The sequence below is a fragment of the Podarcis bocagei genome, assembly GCF_964188305.1.
Source record: "Podarcis bocagei genome assembly, chromosome: Z".
NCBI classification, from domain to species: Eukaryota; Metazoa; Chordata; class Lepidosauria; order Squamata; family Lacertidae; genus Podarcis; species Podarcis bocagei.
The window spans coordinates 21,455,763-21,477,103 of NC_138140.1; the positions used below are offsets into that span (position 1 = coordinate 21,455,763).

At 45.4% G+C, this 21,341-nt stretch overlaps 1 protein-coding gene and 1 long non-coding RNA gene across 2 annotated transcripts in view; one reads left to right on the forward strand and one right to left on the reverse strand.

Moving 5' to 3' along the window:
• Window positions 1–7,300: 7,300 nt before the first annotated feature.
• On the reverse strand, window positions 7,301–10,798 carry LOC308578497. The gene is made up of 2 exons (XR_014003953.1): window positions 10,731–10,798; window positions 7,301–7,723 (listed from the first exon to the last, which is right to left on the reverse strand). It is a non-coding gene; the product is annotated as an uncharacterized lncRNA (long non-coding RNA).
• A 929-nt stretch (window positions 10,799–11,727) lies between these two features.
• The window catches only part of AR (androgen receptor), a 246,983-nt gene continuing 237,369 nt past the window's right edge, over window positions 11,728–21,341 (forward strand). The window contains exon 1 of the mRNA XM_081178717.1: window positions 11,728–13,709. Coding sequence (XP_081034843.1) covers window positions 12,532–13,709 — 1,178 coding nt within the window. The 5' untranslated portion in view covers window positions 11,728–12,531. The remainder of the gene's footprint in view (window positions 13,710–21,341) is intronic.

Below are 21,341 nucleotides of genomic sequence, written 5' to 3' on the forward strand. Positions count from 1 at the left end.
GTATGGTGGGCCCAGTCTTGCGCAACATTCTCCCATCAGACAAGTCACCTCCTTGTTGAACTTCGTGTGCTTGGCAAAGTCTTCCTTTTATTTCAGTAGGCATTTTAAGTAAGCTGCTCCCGACTGTCTGGTGAATTTTAACTGACTTTATCCTCCTCCTCTCTTCTTCACTGAACACTGCTTGGAAACGACTGCATTAATCAGTATATTAAATGCTGTGAACTAAATGCAACAGTATACTTTTCTTGGTTAAGTTTTATTTCTTTTATGACTGTAGGTTGCATTAAACTATTTTCAGGGTTTTCCTTAATGCTGTAACACTCCCTGGGATTTGAGGGAGAAGAAATTAATAATAATAATATTTAAAAACCAGCCCTGAAATGCCATTTACTTAGTTCTTTATTGAATTTATATCCCATCCTTTTCTCCAGGGAGATGATTTTTGTTACTGTTTTTATTACGAATTTTATGTTTTTTATCTTGCATTTTTATGTTATGGATTGACCTGAGATCTACGGATGATAGGCAGTATACAAATTTAATAAATAATCAAGGTAGTGTATACACAGGTCTTTCTCCCCGCCACCCCATGCAGTTCCCACAACAACCCTGTGGGGTAGGTTAGGCTGAGACTGGTAGCAGGAGGGGGAGGGAGGGAGGGGGAGGGGAAACATTTATGGTCCTTGGGTTGTAGTTCAGTGGTTGAACATCTGCCTTGCAAACACATCACCTTACCCTGTACAGTGGTACCTCGGGTTACATATGCTTCAGGTTACATACGCTTCAGGTTACAGACTTTGCTAACCCAGAAATAGTACCTCGGGTTAAGAACTTTGCTTCAGGATGAGAACAGAACTCGTGCTCCGGCAGCGCGGCAGCAGCAGGAGGCCCCATTAGCTAAAGTGGTGCTTCAGGTTAAGAACAGTTTCAGGTTAAGAACGGACCTCCGGAACGAATTAAGTACTTAACCCGAGGTACCACTGTATATGGCCACTTGACTGCTTCACAACTGGCACATAATACTTATTCCACGTTTGGAAGAAATCGATCTTTTAGTGTGGCAGCGCCTGCCCATTGACAGCAGGCAGGTGCCTGCTAAAAATATTTTTTTTATTTAGGTAGACATGTAGAATGTCTCAATCTGAATGCTTTAATCTGTTTTTGTTTGCCGGTGGTGCTATTGTTTTAATGTTTTAAATAAGTTATTTTTAGCTGATAATTGTATTGCTTTTCCCCATTCCTTCTCAGATGCTTTGAGGGTCGTTTCTTTGACAGTCAAGTGGTGTATTTTATGAAATAAATATTTTTGAATTATTAAATAAATAAATAAATAAGCAGAAGGTCCCGGGCTCAATCTTCAGCATCTTCCAGTAGGGCTAGGGAGAGACTGCAGACAGTTGCATGCTACTTCAACCTCCACAGCAATGTGAGATTCCAGGGGTTCCAGGTGTTTACCCAGGATTCATGTTCACTTCCAGGATGAGGCACAGCAGAGACAGTATTGACTTTATGTTATATTGTTTATCTACACATATATACAACCTGAGCCTGTGATGGAGGGTTCCACAGCATCGACACACCGACGTTCCTCATGAATCCAATCCTCGTTATTCTGAATAAATGGCTGAATTAGCTAAATGAGCCCTTTATTCAAATACACGAGGGCTAGAATTTAAGTTTTATTTTGGCAGTGGTGGTATGTCTGCCTTGCAAGGTCCTGGGTTCAATCCCCAGTGGCACCTCCAGAGAGGGTTCAGGACAGATCCTGTCTGGAATCCTGGAGTGCTTCTGCCAGCCAGTGCAAACAATATTGAGCTAGATGGACCAATAGGGTCTGACTCAGTACAAGGCAGCTTCAGATGTGTCTGAATATGAAGCTTTCCACCCATCATCAAATGCAGCCACTGGGGCTCAAAAGTTTGCTCACATCGTTTACAGGATGAACATTTTTATATCTCTTCCTGGTACATCTTTGCCTGAAAGGGCAAACATCCTATTTGCTTAAAAATCAGCGCAACGCAAACTGTTGTAAGAGAAATGAATACAACAGACAGTAGGTGAGAATAGCTTTTGGCAAAGTTGTAACGGTTAGGAAATGTTTAGTGTTTTATTACTGCTATTAAGAAGGAGGAAAAACATATTTGTATAAAATAATGCATACAGATTAAATATTGAAAAATAAGAGGAGCCCTGCTAGATCAGGCCAATAGCCCGTGTTTAATTCAGATGTTCTCACGGAGGCCAAGTGGTTACAGTGGTACCTGGGGTTACAAACTTAATTCATTCTGGAGGTCCGTTCTTAACCCGAAACAGTTCTTAACCTGAGGTGTGCTTTCGCTAACAGGGCCTCCCGCTGCCGCCGTGCCACAATTTCCATTCTCATCCTGGGGCAAAGTTTGCAACCTGGAGCAACTATTTCCGGGTTAGCGGAGTTTGTAACCTGAAGCATTTGTAACCCGAGGTACCACTGTACTCCAACAGGAGTTTCATTAATAAATAATGAAAATAAATAATTATCTATTTTTGCACAGGAAGGATATTTTAATCTAGTTTTTTTAAAAACAGCAACAACCCAGAACTGTCCCTTTAGATTGATTGCTTATGCTGGTTTCAATGTACAAATGGCTTCTTTGTTTAAAACAACTGTATGTCACTCTGCCATAGCAAAAAAAAGAAAAAAGATGGATGGATAGATGGATGGATGGATTCATTAGTTTATGATATGAAGAGGCCCCTTGGTACCTCTAGTTTCAATACCCCTTCCCTGCTTTTTAAAGAGATTCAATCCAGCATGTACGAGTTTAGCTACACCTGCTCTGGGACAATCAAGGCTTGGATTCTGACAAGAAGCATTGTATTAGAACTGAACGCAGACAGAGGAAGAGAAAAATATGTTTTGACTGGGGTAAAGCATTTCACAATAAATTGGGGGATGTTTTCCACCACCCCTAGTCCTGAATGCAAATGATATAGAAAATTAGCATATTTTCCCTCTGCAGTCCTTACCACACACAGTAAACTTTATTGCACAAAATCACAGCAGTTGGAACTGCAAAGTCATTCCGATCTGAAATTCCGCACACATCTTACTGAAATGGAAAGAGGCTCCGAGATAATTCATTTGTGTCTGCCTTTGCAACGCAGGTTCCTTGTTAACTGAGCCATTGCCATGCTATAGGGAAAGTCCCTCTTCATGCAGCGCATAGTTAAAACTATGGAACTTTCTCCCACAGGAGGAAATGATGCCCCACAACCTAGATGGCTTTATTATTATTTTTTCACATGATATTTATTCAGAGTTTCATCAATACATATGAAAGAACCCAACCCTAACCCAAAAAAGAAAACAGTAAAGAAAGAAATAAAGAAATAAAAAGAAAAAAACAGTCTCAAATTACAGTTTTCATTTGCTTAGTTCTTGGACCTCCTCACACCTCCCTTTTTGTATTCTAATTTAGTTCGTTATTTCAGCAAATTCTTCCCATATTTCTCAATTTTAATTTAAATAGTTAATCTTCACGCTCTATCTTATTTATTAATCAACATAGCCTTTCCCTCTTTTAGCATAATCTATTATTCCATTTATCTTATTCCATTTATCCTTATCTTATATTGAAAGTCTTAAAATTTCAGAAACACATCACATTCCTACTTTTCTCCTTGAAAATATTTCTACTAAAGCCAATTTAGTTCCTTTCCGACAAAAACCCTTAAATTTCAATAATTTTACACTGATTCCAAAGTTAACATAAAAAAAAAAAATTCCCTTCATATTTCTAATTTTCATCCAACGTCCCTTCTTCCTGGTTTCGGGTCATATCAGTCCTTTCTGTCATTTACTTAGTCCATCAATCTGGAGTTCTAATGTCCGAGGCCCTTAAGTCCCTTCTAGGCCCCTTCTGCAGATTTTTTTGCTCTTGTTTGTACTTACACAGTTCCTTGTCTATTGTTGGATTATAAGGAAATGGATCTCCGGAGGGTTCCATCCAATAATAATTTCCATTTTTCTTCGTATGGTTGTCTCCTTCCCCCCAGTTCCACTCCCAGTCTTCATCTTTGTAGTCCAAAAAGTATTTGTCCAAATAATTGTTCTCCTGTTTCACAGTCCCACTAGAGTAAAGAGCTTCCATAACTTCAAATACTTCCCAGCACTCTCCAAATTCAATCTTCCAAGGCAATAACTTTTGTTCCTGTAGAACTTTGAGTCTTACTATTTGTATTGTGTAGGGAATAGCTACCACCTCTTCCTTCTCCATCTGCCCTTGAACTTGCCTTGTCAAACCGGATTCCTGAGTTGATCGCAGTGTAACTTCTTTATCCTTGTTCCCTGGTAGATCATCTTCACTGGCCACCACACTCACAAAATCCAATTTTTCATTCATCAGGCTCATTTTCACAGACAGCTGCATCAACAGAGCGTTGATCCTATCAAGGGCAGACACAAAGCCTTCCTGCCCAAACATTTCTGTTCCAAAACAAGGTCGAACGGCTGTTCCCACGGTGCAGACCTCACATATGTACGCTGAAACCACAAACTGACAGGCTCCCTCTAGGGGACAGAATTTCTATTTGTATCCATTTTTCAGAAAAATAATGAAGTTGTGGGTTTGGATGGTCAGTCTGGATGATGTCCCAAGCCCATTTCTTGGGATCCTGTAGTGGGGGTTAGAATGTAAGAGAGGACTTTGCTGAACTAGTCTGACCCCCTAGCTAGCAAGGCCAGAGCTCAGGGATGATGGGAGTTGTAGTCCAACAACGTCTGGGGACCCACAGGTTGAGAACCACTTAAGTATTAAATGATCAGCATCCAAAAAGAATGAGCTGAGCTGCAAGAGCTGCAACTAAGAATTGGGGCCCTCAGTGCTAACGGGTGGGCCTTTCATCTAACCCCCTCACCTAGCTGCCCTGACAGAAAACAAGAACCAGGGTGGTGTATATGAGCTGAGCTGGAAGCAGGCTGGAAGCTGGATCTACAGAGACCTGCTTACTCCGTGCTGGATCCAAAGTTGCGACTCTTGGAGAAGCAAGATCTGTTGGAGAGTTATGCTCAGGTTGCCTATGTGTATATGTCTATAAAACTATATATCCTAAAGACACCATATTCTCTGCTGCCATTCATTCCAAGGAAACTGAACTCTGGGTTAGCACCTGGGATGCCTGGAGACATTAATTGGTCAGAGATTGGGGTGGAGTGTTAATGCTGGGAAGGCTTCCATCTTATGCAATATGCTATCTATAAAGCCTTATGAGGAACAGTTGAAGGAGTTGGGGATGTTTAGCTTGGAGAATAGGAGATTGAGAGGAGATATGAGAGCCAAATATCTAAAGGGCTGTCACAGGGGTGGGACCCAAAACAATGGATTCAAATGACAAGGAGATTTCAACTAAACATCAGGATTAACTTCCTGATGGTAACAGCTGTTTGACAGTGAAATGGACCCCCTCAGAAGGTGGTGGACTCTCCTTCCCTGGAGGTTTTCAAAGCAGAGGATGGATGGGCCATTTGCCAAGAGTTCTTTAGCTGGATGGGCCATTTGTCAAGGGTGCGTTGCAGGGGGTTAGACTGGATGATTCTTAGGGCACCTTCCAATTCTACATTTCTGATTCTATGACATGCCCAGTAGGGCACGGTCCATAGACTTGAGTGAAATAAACTAGCCCCTCTTATGCCTTTGTTCTTAGTAGGAGAAAAATAATGAGGAAAATGAAAATAAAAAACCAAGGTAAATTAAGAGAATGGAGCACGATTGCACCTTACTTCCACCTTTCCTGTGAGAGTCTAGCAGACGGCCAAATGGAGTGGCTTAACTGGCACCAGATGCTGCTGCCACCACAACCACCTTAGGATTGCACTCTTAAGCAAGCAACTCTTTCCCAACCTCAACTCCTCATCTGTAGCTTGATCTACTTTTTAAAAAGCTCGCTCTTTCGCCATTAAAGCTGTACATTTAGAAGCCTTATTTTATGCAGTTAAATGGGTGTGTAGCAGATCCCTACATTTCCTGGTGAGTGTGGTGGTGATGTGCAAAAGGCGCAATGCTACAGTGGAGGAGCTGGTGTGGTGGAAAGAGTTAAGGATGCCACACCCCTCTGTTTCCATAGTTTGCTCTATCTTCAATATTTGAGAAATAGCTGGATCTGGCCAGTGGACATCTAGTCCAGCATCCTCTTCTCACAGAGGTCAACCAAATGCATCAAAGTGAAACCTGCAAGCAGGACCTGTGCACCAGAGCACTGTAACCTTCTGTGGCTTCCGGCAACTCGAATCCAGAAGCTTTAATGCCTCCAGCCTGGTAGGCAGAGCATAGCCATTGTGGCTAGTAGCTGTTCATGGCCTTCTCCATGAATTTCTCTAATCATTGCCTCCTGTGAGAGTGAGTTCCATAGTTTAACTAGGCATTGTGTGAAGGAGCCCTTCCTTCCATCCATCCTGAATCTTTCAACATTCAACTTCACTGGAGGTCCACAAGTTCTAGAGTTGTGAAAACTCTTTTCTCTATTTGTTTTCTCCAAGCCAAGCCATGATGCGTCTGAATACCAGTTCCTGGAAACCACAGGAGGGGAAAGGACTCCTGTGCTCAGATCCTGCTTGAGGGTTTCCCACAGGTATCTGGCTGGCCACTGTGAGAACAGGATGCTGGACTGGGTGGGCCACTGGCCTGATCCAGAAGCCAGATTCTTCTTATACATTGCTAACACATATGCACTTCTCTGGATAAAATGTGCATATTTGCCGATGCAAATTTAAATTCCTAAAATTTAAACACCCTAGAGGGGAAGGCCGTGGCTATACAACCTGGGTGCCTGCTCAGTCTGCTGCCCAGATGCTGCCGATGCACTGATTCAAGGCCACTTGTACCAGACAGCCTTTCAAACAGATGACACTTTCAGTCTACAGGGCTTTGGACATGGCCATCCTAGACCCCAGCAAAATGAATTAAAATTCCAATTATTGGTCAAAAGGTGCCTCCCAAAGTTAATAAAATCATATCAATGTGTGTGTGTTTTTCTTTCTTTTTTACTGTTTTTATTTATTTTCATGGTACAGAAGATAAATTTTGAGAAAACAATTGTTACAGCAGTAAACAACAAGTAACTCGTCCCAACAAAAATACTTTTATCATGCCATGTGTTAAAGTTTCATTTGATTACTCTAAGAGAAAACACCACATTTTCCCATGAGTCCTGGGTGGATTCATGCCACAGTCTGAACAATTTATGTATTCAATAAACATTTGCCATATGTTGTTGTTGTTGTTATTATTATTAATAATAATAATAATAAATAAATAAATAAATAAATTTTATTTATATCCCGCCCTCCCCAGCTGAAGCCAGGCTCAGGGCGGCTAACAACAGGAATATGGATTGTGTTTGCCCATTGCTGCTCTCACCTAGCATGTTAGTTTCTCAGCCAATGCTATTGACCATACTCGGTTATATCAAGAATCAATGTTCAGCCCATCACAGGTTTTCCAACATCTCGCTATCTCCATACGAGCAGCAGTCAATAGAAAGGCTAAGAGGTCATCTTTAGGATAATCACGAGCAGATGGGATCCTAAGTCAATGTGTAGCTTAATTGTGGACAGAAAGAAGGGGGGGGAAAGACACAGCACCACCCCAAGTTAAAAATCTTGCATTTAAACGCACCTTGCAGATGAATTTTGGTTGAGTTACCAGGAGGATTTTGAAAAGGCAAATGTTTCTTACTTGCTTGTTCTCTGGATTTTGAAAAAAAGAAAATGTCACAGAGATATTTCATTAGATTTGTATTTTTAAAGAAAGCAAAGAAAAAATGGACCTAAACTTAAGCAGGTTTTGTGTGTTTTGCCCACAGAGTGGGAATAAATTTAAACAACGAGCCCAAGTAGGCATGTTTTTCCTAGAAAATATAAATAAAAATACAACATATAAAATTAGGCCATAAATTTAGGGCTGATGGACTGGCTGGCTGGGCTCCCTCGCCCACTTGCTTGCTTATTCAGCTCCTGGCAGCCAGAACCCCCTGGCCAGCCCCAGAGGCACCATTCGTCTGGGGAGCTTGTAGCCAGGGCTGCTGCAACAAACAGCTGTGCAAGCCTTTGGGAGGCAGAGACCCGAGAGGGCATCAGAGGAAGGAGGGAAGGAAAGAGGGACGGAGGCCAGGGTTGCCCACAGCACCCCTGACCATCATTCAACCAGGGTGCCACAACACACTGGTTGAAAGCCACTGGACTATAGGAGTAGTGGGAGATCACACCCTACTTCACAGTTTGCATGGAAACCAGAGGAGGGAATTTTGTACCAAGAGCACAAGACAGGACACTCCCTGGACTCAAACCGGCCTCACAAGCTTCATAAAACAGCTCCTTAATAATAAAAAAGGATATATTTTATTTACACTGGCCTGGAGGAAACATGTTTGATACCAGGCAGAGGGCCTTCTCAGTAGTGGTGCCCGCCCTGTGGAACAACCTTCCACCAGATGTCAAGGAAATAAACAACTATCTGACTTTTAGACGACATCCCAAGGCAGCTCTGTTTAGGAAAGTTTTTAATGTTTGATGTTTTATTGTGTTTTTAATATCCTTTTGGAAGCCACCCAGAGTGGCTGGGGAGGCCCGGCCAGGTGGATGGGGTATAAGTAATATATTATTATTATTATTATTATTATTATTATTATTATTATTATTATTATTATTATTATTATTAAACTACTACTCTGGGTAACTGGTTTCCACTTAACTAACAGATATTTAAATCTGGGTAACTGGTTTCCACCTAGCATATATTTAATCTAGATTTAAAGAGGGGTATTGGGAGATGCAGCTTGGCATTTTGATGCCAGTGACATATAGGAAGAGCCTGCTGGATCCTGCCACTGGTGTAACCCAGGGGTCAGCAAACTTTTTCAGCAGGGGGCCTGCCCACTGTCCCTCAGACCTTGAGGAGGGGAGACTATATTTGGGGGGGGGATGAACAAATTCCTATGCTCCACAAATAACCCAGAGATGCCTTTCAAATAAAAGCACACATTCTACTCATGTAAAAACACGCTGATTCTCGGACCATCTGTGGATTTAGAAGGTGATTGGGTCGGATCCAGCCCCTGGGCCTTAGTTTGCCAACCCATGGCGTAACCTGTTCTCACAGCAGCCGACCAGCTTCTCCAATGGGAAGCCTATGAGCAAGCCTTGGACACAAGAGAATAAGTGAGAAGAGCCTGCTATACCAGGCCAGAGGCCCATGCAGTACATCATCCTGTTCTCACAGTGGCCAACCAGATGCCTGTGGGAAAACAGGATCCAAGTGCCATTGCAACTCTCCCTTCCTTCAGTTTCCAGCGACTGGTGCTCAAAAGCCTTGCAGCCTCCAACAATGGAGGTCAGAGCATAGCCATCATGGCTAGTAGCCATCCACAGCCCTCTCCTCCTCCATGAATTTGTCTAATCCTCTTGTAACGCCATCCGAATTAGAGGCCATCACCGCTTCCTGTGGGAGGGAGTTGCATAATTTAACTACACATTGCGTGAAGGAGAAATTTATCTGTCCTAAATCTTCCCACATTCAGTTTCATTGGATGCCCATGAGTTTCAGTGTTATAGAAGTCAGACAAAGCACGGCTGCTGCAAAATAAATAAACAAATAAGGCATGCAGGTGGGTGGTCGGGGCATGTGGCTCAACCTGAGAATCCCATTGCAGATTTGTTTCCTTTCTTTGAATATATTAATCCCTCTGGCTTAATTGTCGTATTTCAATACCATTTGATAATCGGGGAAATACGATTTTTTGGGGGTATGCTGGTTTGCTGTTGTGTCTAATTTTTTCTTTCAAAGTATTTATTTTCATTTTATAAAGTACAGTCGTACCTTGGATCCCAAACACCCTGGAAGTCAGACGTTTTGGCTCCCAAACGCCGCAAACCCGGAAGTGATTGTTCCAGTTTGCGAACGCTCTTTTGAAACCCGAACGTCTGACGGGGCTTCCGCGGCTTCTGATTGGCTGCAGGAGCTTTCTGCAGCCAATGAGAAGCCACGATTTGGTTTTCGAACATTTTGGAAGTCGAATGGACTTCCGGAACAGATTCCAAGGTACGACTGTATATAGAACAGAGAAAACAATTGTAACTGCAGGTGGAAATTGAAAAAAAAGAGGAAAACAAACTATAAAATAGGCACAGAGAATGAGCACACTTGCACAGGGGTTAATGTAGCAAGGTCTAAGTCAGGAGCATCAGCATTATCAGATTATCAGGTACGGGGAGTCATATAATATGCCCTATGCTGTAGCTGTGGTGTTCAGCTTATTTTTTAGTTGCTGGTTTATTAATAGCATTTTATAGATTGCAATTGTTTCACTGATGATTTGTTAATTTATACGACTTACGTTGTACCTTTAATGTTCCATTATGTTCTTGCTATTTATTGTCACACACAAAAAGAACTTTATTGCGGCCAGTAGACCCGAAATACACGGTGCTTGTGGTCTGTAAGCTGCTTTGGGAATTCATTTGAATGGAAAGAAATTCTGAGCTTGCTCACACTTCCACTTGTGCACAGGTCTGAGAGGTATTCTACCTGCCCCAACCACTTTCTCCAGGAAAACTCGCTCTTTACCACTGTATTGGAACTAACGTCAACCTGCAGAAAAACCAACTGACATTTGCTCCATTTCAGCAGTGAATCCTTTTCCCAAGGAGAGGAGCGGGACAAGCAGAAATGTGTACGAACCCATAGAAATACATTCACTTACTCACTCACTCAGTGTAGTTCCAGATTTGCCAGGCTTGTTAGAAAGGCTGATTTGCTGTTGCTATTTCACTGTGTTGCCTTTTTCCTTTCTCTTCATTACTTACCTGCTTTATTTCAGTGTTGATATGCTTTTGCATGTAACAAAAACTCAACAGGAGGCTTTTAAGGAAGGCCTGCCATTGGAGCAGCCACCCCACAATAAGCAGCCACCTGCAAACACCCCACAAGTTGCAAGCCTTGCCACAATTTGCTGGAACACCCCAGTGTGTGGAGTGATCAACACTCCAGATGTTGCTGTCAGTTGGATGGCTAGAGCATTTATATCCGAGTCCGACCTCATACAGTATATAAGTCTCCCCCTCATTTAATTCCCACAACAGCCCTGTGAGGTAAGGCTGAGAGGAAGTGCCTGGTCCCCAACGCTACACCCAAAACTTCATGGCAGAGTGTGGGGATTGGAATCTTGGTGTCTCGCAGGTCCTAGTCCCACACTCTAACCATTATGCGGCACCACCATGATTGCAAAGTGCTGTAGCGACTACAGCGGCGTCGAATGTTCGCTACTGCTGAGCGATACCTAGATCGGTATCTGAGGCTTTGCGTGCGCTTTGAGTGAGCTCTGAGCCCGCGCTCCCGTGTGTAGAGGCTTCTCTACAAGCTCCGCCGTCGGGCACGTGGTGGAGCTGGGCATGCATGTGCCGAGCAGTTGCCAAGAAGGCACAGCAGTGCCAAGCGGCCCCGGATCGGCGCAACCTTGCCCGCTGTGCGCAGTTAAAGCGCAGCTTGGGATCTCTTGAGGCCATCGAGTCAGACTGCCGAGCGGGTGAAAGCGAGAGCGAGCAAGGCGCGGCGCAGCGCTTTCAGGCGGAGCGAGAGTGCGGAGCCAATCTCCTCCCCGGAATCGGAGTCCAAAGGGGCGGGAAGGGAAGCGCATAAAACCCGAGCGAAGGCGGACGGGCTTCCTTCTCCCCCGCCCTGTCCACGATCCTCCGGAGGCGCGCCGGGCGACAGCAGCGGAGCCGAGCGCGGGAGCGCGCGGCGTGGCCAGCCTAGGGAAGCCACTTACTTTTACTGCTTCTATCCCACCAACCGCGACTTGTTGCTGCTCTCTCCGCCCCGGATTCAAGGGATCTCCTCGGCCGCTGCGCCGATTGGGCGACCAGCACCGCCGCTCCTCCCAGGCCTGCCGGCTCGCCAGCCTCCGTCTCCGCCTTCCCTCCGCGCCCGGGTTCACCTTCTCCGGGCAGCCCGGCTTGCCTCCAAAGCGTCCGTCGGCGGAGCTTGCAAGGAAAGGAGGGGGTGTGCGGGCCGCGGCGCTCTCTCGCCTCCAGCCAGCAGCCGCTCTCTCTCTCCCGGCTGTAACCTCAGCTCACCCCTGCAAGAGAGGCATCAGTTTGCAATTGCAACAGCAGCAACTGCCAAAGGCTGCGTCTTTGCTCCGGCTGGGAAAGTTGGAAAAAACAAAAAAAGAACAACAACAAAAAACAGCGGACTAGCGCCTTGACTTCTGCGTTTCGCCAGGCGGGAGGCGTCGGACCCCTCCGAGAGGCCAGGGCCGACCGGCTTTTCTCTCGCACACCACTGACAACTGCACCTGCTCCAATTTAGGAGCGCCTCGCGCGTGCCCCGACGGCCCAAGGGATGGCTCTGCTGGTCGCCGTCGGAAGCTGGTAGAAAAGCCCGCTTCTCGCAGCTGACATCCCGCCCAGTCGAGGAGTCTCCAGAACCAACCTGCAGCCAGAGAAAAACACAGCGGACTGACCCCCACACCCCTTGCCGTCCAGCCACAGGAGAGATCATGGAGGTGCACGTTGGTCTGGGCAGAGTCTATCCTCGGCCGCCGGCGAAAGCTTTTCGAAGTGCCTTCCAGAACCTGTTTCAGAGTGTCCGCGAAGCGTTCCAGAGCCCCGGACCCCTGCGGGAGGAGGCTGGCCCCAGCCACCAGGCGTCGGCGTCCGCGACAGTGGGGTCATCTTCCTCGGGGTCCCACTTGCAAGAGCCCAGCGCCCACCAGCAAGACCCGGCTTCGCCCTCTTACTTGCCGCTGGAGGAGCAGCCCCAGGTGAGCAAAACGCTGCAGCCCCCGGATGAGCGGGAGGAGTCCGCGTCCTCGTCCGCCCCGTCCTCTCTGGCCCTGCTGGGAGGCCCCTCTTTCCAGAGTTGCCCGGGTGAGTTTAAAGACATCTTGGGTGAGAGCAGTCTTCTGCAGGCGGCAGAAGGAGGCGAGCCCCGCGGAGGAGGCGAGGAAGCCCCATCTGACAAAACTGACTACCTGGGGGAGAGCGCCAAGGAGCTGTGCAAAGCCGTCTCCGCCTCCATGGGCTTGGCGGTGGAAGCGCTTGATGCGCCCGGCGTCGGCGAGGTGGCGGCGACCCGCGGCGACTGCATGTTCGCTGGCGCGCACGCTCGGCCCCTGAATCTGGGCGGCTGCAAGATCATGGAAGCCGAGGAGGGAGGCACTGGCGGCGGCGCTGGCGGCGAGGGCGCACTGGCCATGGACGTGCCAGGACACCTGAGCCTCTACAAGAGCTCTCCGGAGCTGGAGGAGCCGTCGGGAGCCTTCCCGAACCGAGACTACTACAACTTCCAGCTGGCCCTGGCCTCACATGGGCGCATCAAGCTGGAGAGCCCCTTGGAGTACGCACCCGGCGGTGCCGTTTGGGGGCCGCAGTGCCGGCGCGCCGGGGACGTGCCGGCTGCCTTGGCGTCCCACTATGCCGGCCCTCCTGGCCCCGGCTGGCACCCCTTCTTCACCGAGGAAGGGCAGCTCTACGAAGGCGCACCCCCGGCCTCCTTCGGCTACGCCAGGAGCCAGGGCCCGCCGTCTGGGCAAGAGGGCGCAGAGCTCCCACCGTCCGAGGTGTGGTATCCCGGGGGCGTAGTGGGCAGGATGCCCTTCGCCCCTGCCGCCGGCTGCATCAAGACGGAGCTCACCCCGTGGATGGAGGGCTACCCGGGGGCCTACGGAGACATGAGGTAAAGGGCTAACACGCGCTCAGACATTCCTCTCCGAGGGCCGGTAGGGTTTGGCAAAACACTTGCAGGCAGATTGGAGGGGAAAGATCCCGGGTTTGCAAAAAGAAGAGGGGAGGCTTGCAACCAGTATTCCTTTTTAGCCTGGTTTGCTGTGTGTGTGGATTGCATGACCTTTTGCATCTCCTCCTGCAATTTCCTTGGGCGTGAATTGGTGCAGGGCAGGGGTCCAAAGGAGGGCTTCAACCTAACTGTTGCTAGTTCAAGGCCCGCTCTGCTCTGGAGCTACTCACAGGTAAATACCATCAGGTTTGCAACCTGCCTGCTGAGCTTGCGGATCAAGTGTAGATAAAGCAAAAACTATATTAACCCTCCCCCTCCCCCCAAAAAAACTTACCCCAGTTTTCTTGGGGTAAATTGTCAATTTGTTCAGTCCTGACCATGATGCATCTTTCATCAGTCTGACTGAATGTCAGGATTTGGGGGTATCATTTAGAAATGTTGATTTCATTGGCTTTAGCAGCATTCTGGATTCCTAATACAGTTGGGAGTCCTCTGCATGAATGTAGCATTATTTTGTTGTTTTGAGCGAGGTTCTGGCAGAGTTCACTGCCGTTGCTTCTCTCATGACTCATCGGGGAAGGTGCTTGCGCCAGAATTTCTATGGTCTGAAACCAGGACTTTGAAAGGTGATTTAGCGATCCATTAGAGATATGGAGCTATGATTATTCATATTTAAATTTGCTCTTATCTCCCCCCTCCCCCACACTTTGAATAGCTGAGTCTCTTTATCAGGGCCGTTTCAGTGTTGTTATTTTTTATATATAAAAATTTGTCTGTGTTTTGGGTGCTCCACCGAGTTTCTAGAAATGCTGACAACAGCAGACGTAAATTAAGGTAAGTAAATTTGTGCCCATAAATGTGGATGAACTCCCACTTCTGAATTCTCACCCCTTTAGAGACTGAACTGAGACTGCATTTTGAGTTAAGCTGTGCTGCAAATATTATTTACACGCAAGAGAGATCTCATAGTTGGTTGACAAATATAGCAAGCGGTTAAAAACTTTTGCAAGCTACTTTCTAAACAGAAGGTTGTAAAATGCAATTGATGTAAATAATTTAAACACAGAATTGATCAGTACTGGCCTTTATATAAAGGTATGCATGTGCAATTTTTTTTTTAAAATGTTTCTTTTCTCTTTGCTTAGCTAGAGCAGATGAGACATGAGATACTTGCTTTGGTGTTGCAGGTGTAACCATGCTTATTTGAGGGAAGCCCCACTGCACTGGATGGGACTTTCCACTTAACAATTGAACCTCAGTTGGTGGGCACTGGACTTTTACCCTTGCCACACACCCATTCTGTGTCTGTTCCCCTGCAGCTGGTTGACTCAACTGGAGTTATGGGCTTTTTTAATACCTAGGTATCTTGTGTGCTGGTTGTCCTGGCACACTCCTTAGCTAGCCAGTGTCCATCTCACTAGTGGCGCCTGTATTGACATTCTTAGTGGTGAGGCCATGAGTTTAAAATGAAGGCAAGGATCAGGTCCTTCCCTTCCTAGAATCCAGTTGTAAAGGAACTCAGACTTATCGCTCCCTGAGTACCTCATGCCTGCTCTGGTGATGTAACAATGACTTCATTTGTTTGGGCAATAAAATTTCTGCCACTAGTAGTAAAGTCTCCACATCAACATTTTTTATTATTATTATTATTATTATTATTATTATTATTATTTTATTTTATTTTATTTTATTTTACAAGCAACAGTCAAATGCAGTGCAGTTTTATAGGAGTGGTGATGGCTTCCTTGAAATCAGATTCATATGATCCTTTAACAAAAAGAAACGTAAGCAAGGAGGTTTTAATCTTGGCTTCAGCTATATATGATTAAGGATCCCTAATTCCTTAAGGAGCGAGTCTCATTCTTACAATCTGTTTTGCAGCCCAATCCAAAAGATCCTTAAACTGAAGCACTGTAGTCCTATGGACTACACTGTCGCTTGGAGTAGGATGCTAAAATGTGTTTATGCAGGAGGAAAAGCTACCGGTTTCACCAGAACTTATTTCTAGAGAATATGTACGTTTAGAATCATATTCTCAAGTGACTTTAAAATTACAGTGTTTGAGCTTAACCAGGTTTAGACAGATTTGCATTAGCATCTTTGTTTAATATTTGTTTCATTTAATAATGAATGGGTTAGATTGTCAGCCTTCCCTATCCAGAGGCTGAGGTAGAAAGCACAAATAAATAAAATTAAAACGAAAGAAAGCATGAATTGATCCATGTCCCAAAGGCTCATAGTCTGGAAAAACGTTGTGGATGGCCACAACCCAAGCCTCCCATAAAATTTTACAACAAAGATACTGAATTGATAACTTGGGATCTTAATAAACTACTGCATGATTTTGCAAAGGCGTTTAATCATTAGAGTTACATGGGACGCTCTGCCTGTACAAAATGGCATGCACAAATTATATGTGGGACTCATTGCAGCCGAGTCCAGTGTTGCTTTTGCCTGATTGTGTCTTTACATGTTGGGAGGAGAAGTGCTGGGTGGGGGTGGAATAATACAGTGGGGTGGGGGGAAGGCAAGAAGTTCTGTGCATGTTGATCGGTGAAATGTACAACCAGCACAGAAAAAGCCCCTTTGCGTGTAGGCGTGATTCTCATATCGGGCTGCTTTCGGTTTGAAGACTTGAGCCGTCCGCCATTTTGTCCTGCTTTCTCAAAATGCAGCTCGGCGATATAAGCACGGCAGTTATGCTACCCTGAGCTTTGGCCTGCAGCTCCCCCTCCCCATTTTCATGGAAGGGGCACTGTCCAGATTTTGCCGTAAACTACTGGTGAGTAAGGCAAGTGGTACCTGTGTGGTGCTTGCAAGCATCTTGGGCGATGCATCAGTGCTGAACCATAGAAGCTTTTGAGTCAGAGAAAATGGGGTTCATTGCTCGGGTCTCCCTGAGTCAAAAGTTGATTCACGTCTGCTATATGTCTCCACCACCTTCTTTTTTCACCCTTTTATACACACAGCAAGAATCAGTTCTGCCCAGGACAAAGTGGAAATAGATAGAATTTAATATTTTGCACGCCTAATACCTGGAACGGTGACCATAACATTTCAGTTGCTTCCCAAGAAGTCGTTTTAGGGACTTTTAGGGAGTAAGTGGTTTTAGATCCTTTAAAGCATTTAAATTCCCCTTGGAGTGCCATCCCTGAATATGCTGTATCAATTTTGCATTCCCCACTCCGTGGGAAACATTTTGGGAGTTTCAGATGTAGAAATTTGATAGATTGCGGAAGAGAAGCAAACTAGTGTACCCAAGTGAGTTTTTATTTTAATTTAAAGAATATACTTTGTAAGCAGTTGATTACCCTTTCCCTTTCTAATACTTTTCTTGGGCTGTATCCAGCCCTCTGTGGAATCTAATGGGAAGGCTTCCCATTGATGTCAACGGAGCTGAATTAGGCCTTTGCATTTGTGACTCCCAGTCCCGTTGCGATTTTTAAGAATTGCAATCTGAGCTGTTGAATAATATTTATTTCTCACATTACCACTGGGTGGTAAAGCCCACTTTCCTCAAAATGGAACAGCTGAATCTTGCTGGTGCAGACAGCAGGGGTAATGAATTGCTTACGGGCAAGTGTAGAAAAGCTCGTTTTCGTTTTACTGGAAAATGGACTGCAGCTCTATTGGGCAGACGGCAATGTCTCCTCTCCCTCACCAACCCAGTCATAAGACCCGTAGTCAGAACTTTGGTGGTGGTGGGTGACGTGATAGATCTACCCATGAAAGCAAAACAGCTAAATGCAACTACTCAAATAAGTTATTTATCAAATAATATTAATAAAGTTTTTAAAAGCTAGGTGCCAGCTGCACAGTAATATATCTGTTAGCCCTGTGTCTTTTCCCGTAATGCTGCAAAATGGAAACAGGTTTATTTTTTACTGAACAATTTGAGAGAAGACTGCCAGCTTGTCTCCCCCACCCCCTTATCATACAAAAACAAACAGACTAGAACATGCAAACTAAGGCCCGGGGGCAGGATCCGGCCCAATCGCCTCCTACGGACGGTCCAGGAATCAGCGTGTTTTTACATGAGTAGAATGTGTCCTTTTATTTAAAATGCATCTCTGGGTTATTTGTGGGGCATAGGAATGTGTCCCCCCCCAATATAGTCCTGCCCCCCCACATGGTCTGAGGGACAGTGGACCAGCCCCCTGCTGAAAAAGTTTGCTGACCCCTGCCACCATTTTTTAGACGTATTCATTTCCATAGGGGAACCAAGCAAATGCCGAAATTGTTTCCTGTTAAAACAAAAAGTAACTTTGGCTGGATCACTCAGTGATAATAAAAGCTCAGAAGGGACTGGGAATATTTAATTTATTTATTGCATATTTAGCCCCCCTTTCTCGAAGGAAGCTCAGGGTAGTGTGTACATAGTTCTCTTCCCTCACCCCAACATAATACACCCTCAAAACAACCCTGTTACACTGCATAGCCAGAGGTGCTGGGTAGCCCACCAGACAAAAGTCCAACACCCTTAACAACCACATTGGGTCTCATGCTCGTAGAATCACAGAACCCCCGAGTTGGAAGAGACCCCCAAGGGTAATCTACACCATTGTACGGAGTGGCACATTGGCTGAACGAAAATGCTTGTGGCAAGAGCATGGGCACCCAGCGCTGTGCTCTCCAGGTGTAACTGGTCTCCCAGCAGACCCAGCCAGCGTTGCCAGTGGCCTCCATGTTGGCTACCCCTGAACCAGAGCTTGCAAAGGCACACCAGCCTTGGCCTCTTTTATTCCCGCCCGCCTGCCACCACCGCCATCTCTTGCCATAAATGGATGTAGTACTGTGCACATTTCCTTGGGAGACAGCAAAACTTGTGGGACCTGTTTTCCGAATAGCTTGCTTTGGATCGTGCGTTGCATTTTATGAATCAGGTTTATCACTCTTTACCTCCAATTATTTCCCAAGCTGGCGGTTACTTTTAGGCTTGCAAGAGTCCTCCCCAAATGCAGATTAAGGTTCCTGCAGAGTAAGGAGGTTGGTTGCCTCTCCATCACCTTTATTCTTTGTGGTGCTTTAAATGCCACCTGAACAGCGAGAGTGGTGGCTGCTTCATTTTAGCTTTGCACTCTCCCGGCAGCACAAGCAAAGAGCATGTGTGGGGTGGGATTGTGTGTGGTCTTTCCCCCTCCTTGATGTTATGTGCAGATCGATCTCCTTAAAGGTTATTTATTCCCTTGGGAGTGAAGTTGCTGTGTAGCTTCATAATCTGTTTGCCCTGTGAGTAGCTTTTGATTTTCTCTTGATGTGGGGAGATTAGCGATGAAGAAATTGCTGGGGCTAAGATAAGGATTTCTGATTTATAGGTGCTTTTCTTTTCTTTTTTTAACTCTTCTTCAGTGGATAACCCAATTGCAGCCGTATGGGTTTCTCCATCCTTTGTTCCTCCTCAAGTCCTTTCAGTGGAGCGAGCCTGTCACATAAACAATATTCTGCATTTCGGAAGGACGGCACAGCCAAAAACAATTAAGCAAATAGCTCTCCTGATGTTGGCCATAAGGACAGGATAGTCTTAACGCCTGCATCTAACTTAAGCCTAAGTTTTGCACTGTTAGCCCTTTCCAGTCTGGGTGGCTTTTCTGGGGCTTAACCTGCCTTCAATCCAGGGCACTTCTTTGACCATCTTTCCCTAAACCTGGGCTCAGTACGGCTTGAATCATTGAGGAAGCCTGCATAGCAAATGTCCGGCACTGATCAGTGCTAGAGCAGATATTCTGTGGTATGTTGAATGTCCTGTACATTTTCAGTGTCAGGACTAAGCCCCAGGAGTTCCCATGTAATTCTGAAGACACAAATCCAGGCACTTAACAGATTAAAGCTTGGTGATAAATAACATTATGTTGGGTTTTCTCCTTTGGCTAGATATCCCCTCCAACTCTACAGTTCTATGATCCTTTCCTATAGGGCTGGTGATCGTTACGTTTGATGCCTCCTTTTTAAAACGTTGTGATCTGGCACTGTTGAACTGGGAATATTTTATCAGGAGGCAATCCCCACTGAAGATGTTAAGGGTCTTTTTATACACACACCTACCCATGTAAACATGTCGCCCCTCCCTTTGGGCTTGCAGGGTCCTTTCAAAGCAACTTCCTAGCACTTGTCCTCTTGGACCAGAAGCTTGCACTCTTCACCCTTTTTGGACCACCTCGGATGACCTCCACTTTTCTGCTTTTTTCTTTCACCTGCTCTAGGTTTTGTTTTGTTTTAGGTTTAAAAAAATCAAGACCCACAAAGGCCATTTTGCAAACTTTCCCTGTGGCATTTTTAAATCCTCCCCCCCAACCACTTTTGCAGACTTTGCTGTTCCCCCTTTGCGTCAGTTTCTGCCACGCTTCGTTTTTCAACTGCTTCTTTATTTGTTGGAAGGGAAATAGGTCAGTCCAGTTTCCGTGGAAGACGAGACTTGGTCAGCTAAAGGGGGGGGGGAGAAATTAATGGGCCAGTTTGTGAGGCCTTCCTTCACCTGAAGGTCATTGATCTGAACCGAGCATGTCCATGCTTCCGAGCAGAACATGACCACTTCCTTTTCTGTGGTGCCTGTGGGGTGCACTTCTGGCATCAGCTGCAGTCGTTATGGAGAAGTCATTTTACTCTTGGAAAAAGAACCTCATGGTCTGTTACCCGCAGCTGGAGTCTTTTGTTGTTGTTGTTCGAAAGGTAAAACGGTTTACTGACCAAATTGCCATATGAGCCGAGGCCCAATTCAAAGCTTCAGGTTTGCACAAACTGTCTCTGTTCCCGCTTGCGCAGTTCCTCATTGGTAGCTTTATGCAGATTTTTGTTGCAAGCCCTCTTACTAATTTTTCATTTTTTAACAACAACAACAACTTGAGGGAAAGCAGAGAGGACGAAGTACACAGCAGAGAGAGAGAGAAATCCAAGCACATCTGGACTGTGTTCAAGGCTGGTTATTATGATTCAAGATATTATTTTTCAGAAGTACGCCAGCTTCTCATTCGTGGTTTCTGTGCGGATTTATTTATTTATTTTTAAAGAGTGTGGCCACCATTATATGACTGTGCTTTCGCTGGAATGCTATCAACTACATTTCATGTTTAGTAACAGGAATGTTCCAATCTTGGATTGAAAGTGGTTTATGAGAGATAAGCTTATAGACAGACAATTTAAAAATAATAATGGCGCTCTGATCGTGTTTGCTTCAGGCTTTTTTTAACGACAGAATGATCCAGCTGCTAACTTTAAGTGGACTTGTAGCGGGGAGGACCCCTAAGTGGACTAAACAAATTAGAGAGCAGCTTAGAAACATCTAGGTGGGCGCATATGGCCATTCACTGTAATCACATTTCCCCTTATCCTGCTCCACTCCTTTCCCCCAGCCATTTATTTGTTAATTAGCGTCTTACTTGTTAAAGTCCCTGTTGTAAAATAGATCGCAATCTTTCCAGAGTGAGTTTTCTGTCTTGGTGTGTATATTTGTATTTATTTTTTTTAATGGCAAAACAATATTGTTGGGTTTTGCTTTTTGCGACCTGTGGCTCAGAACTGAATTCTAACAAACGTTACTAGGAGAAGATGCCTTGTAGTTAGGTTAATAACAAACAG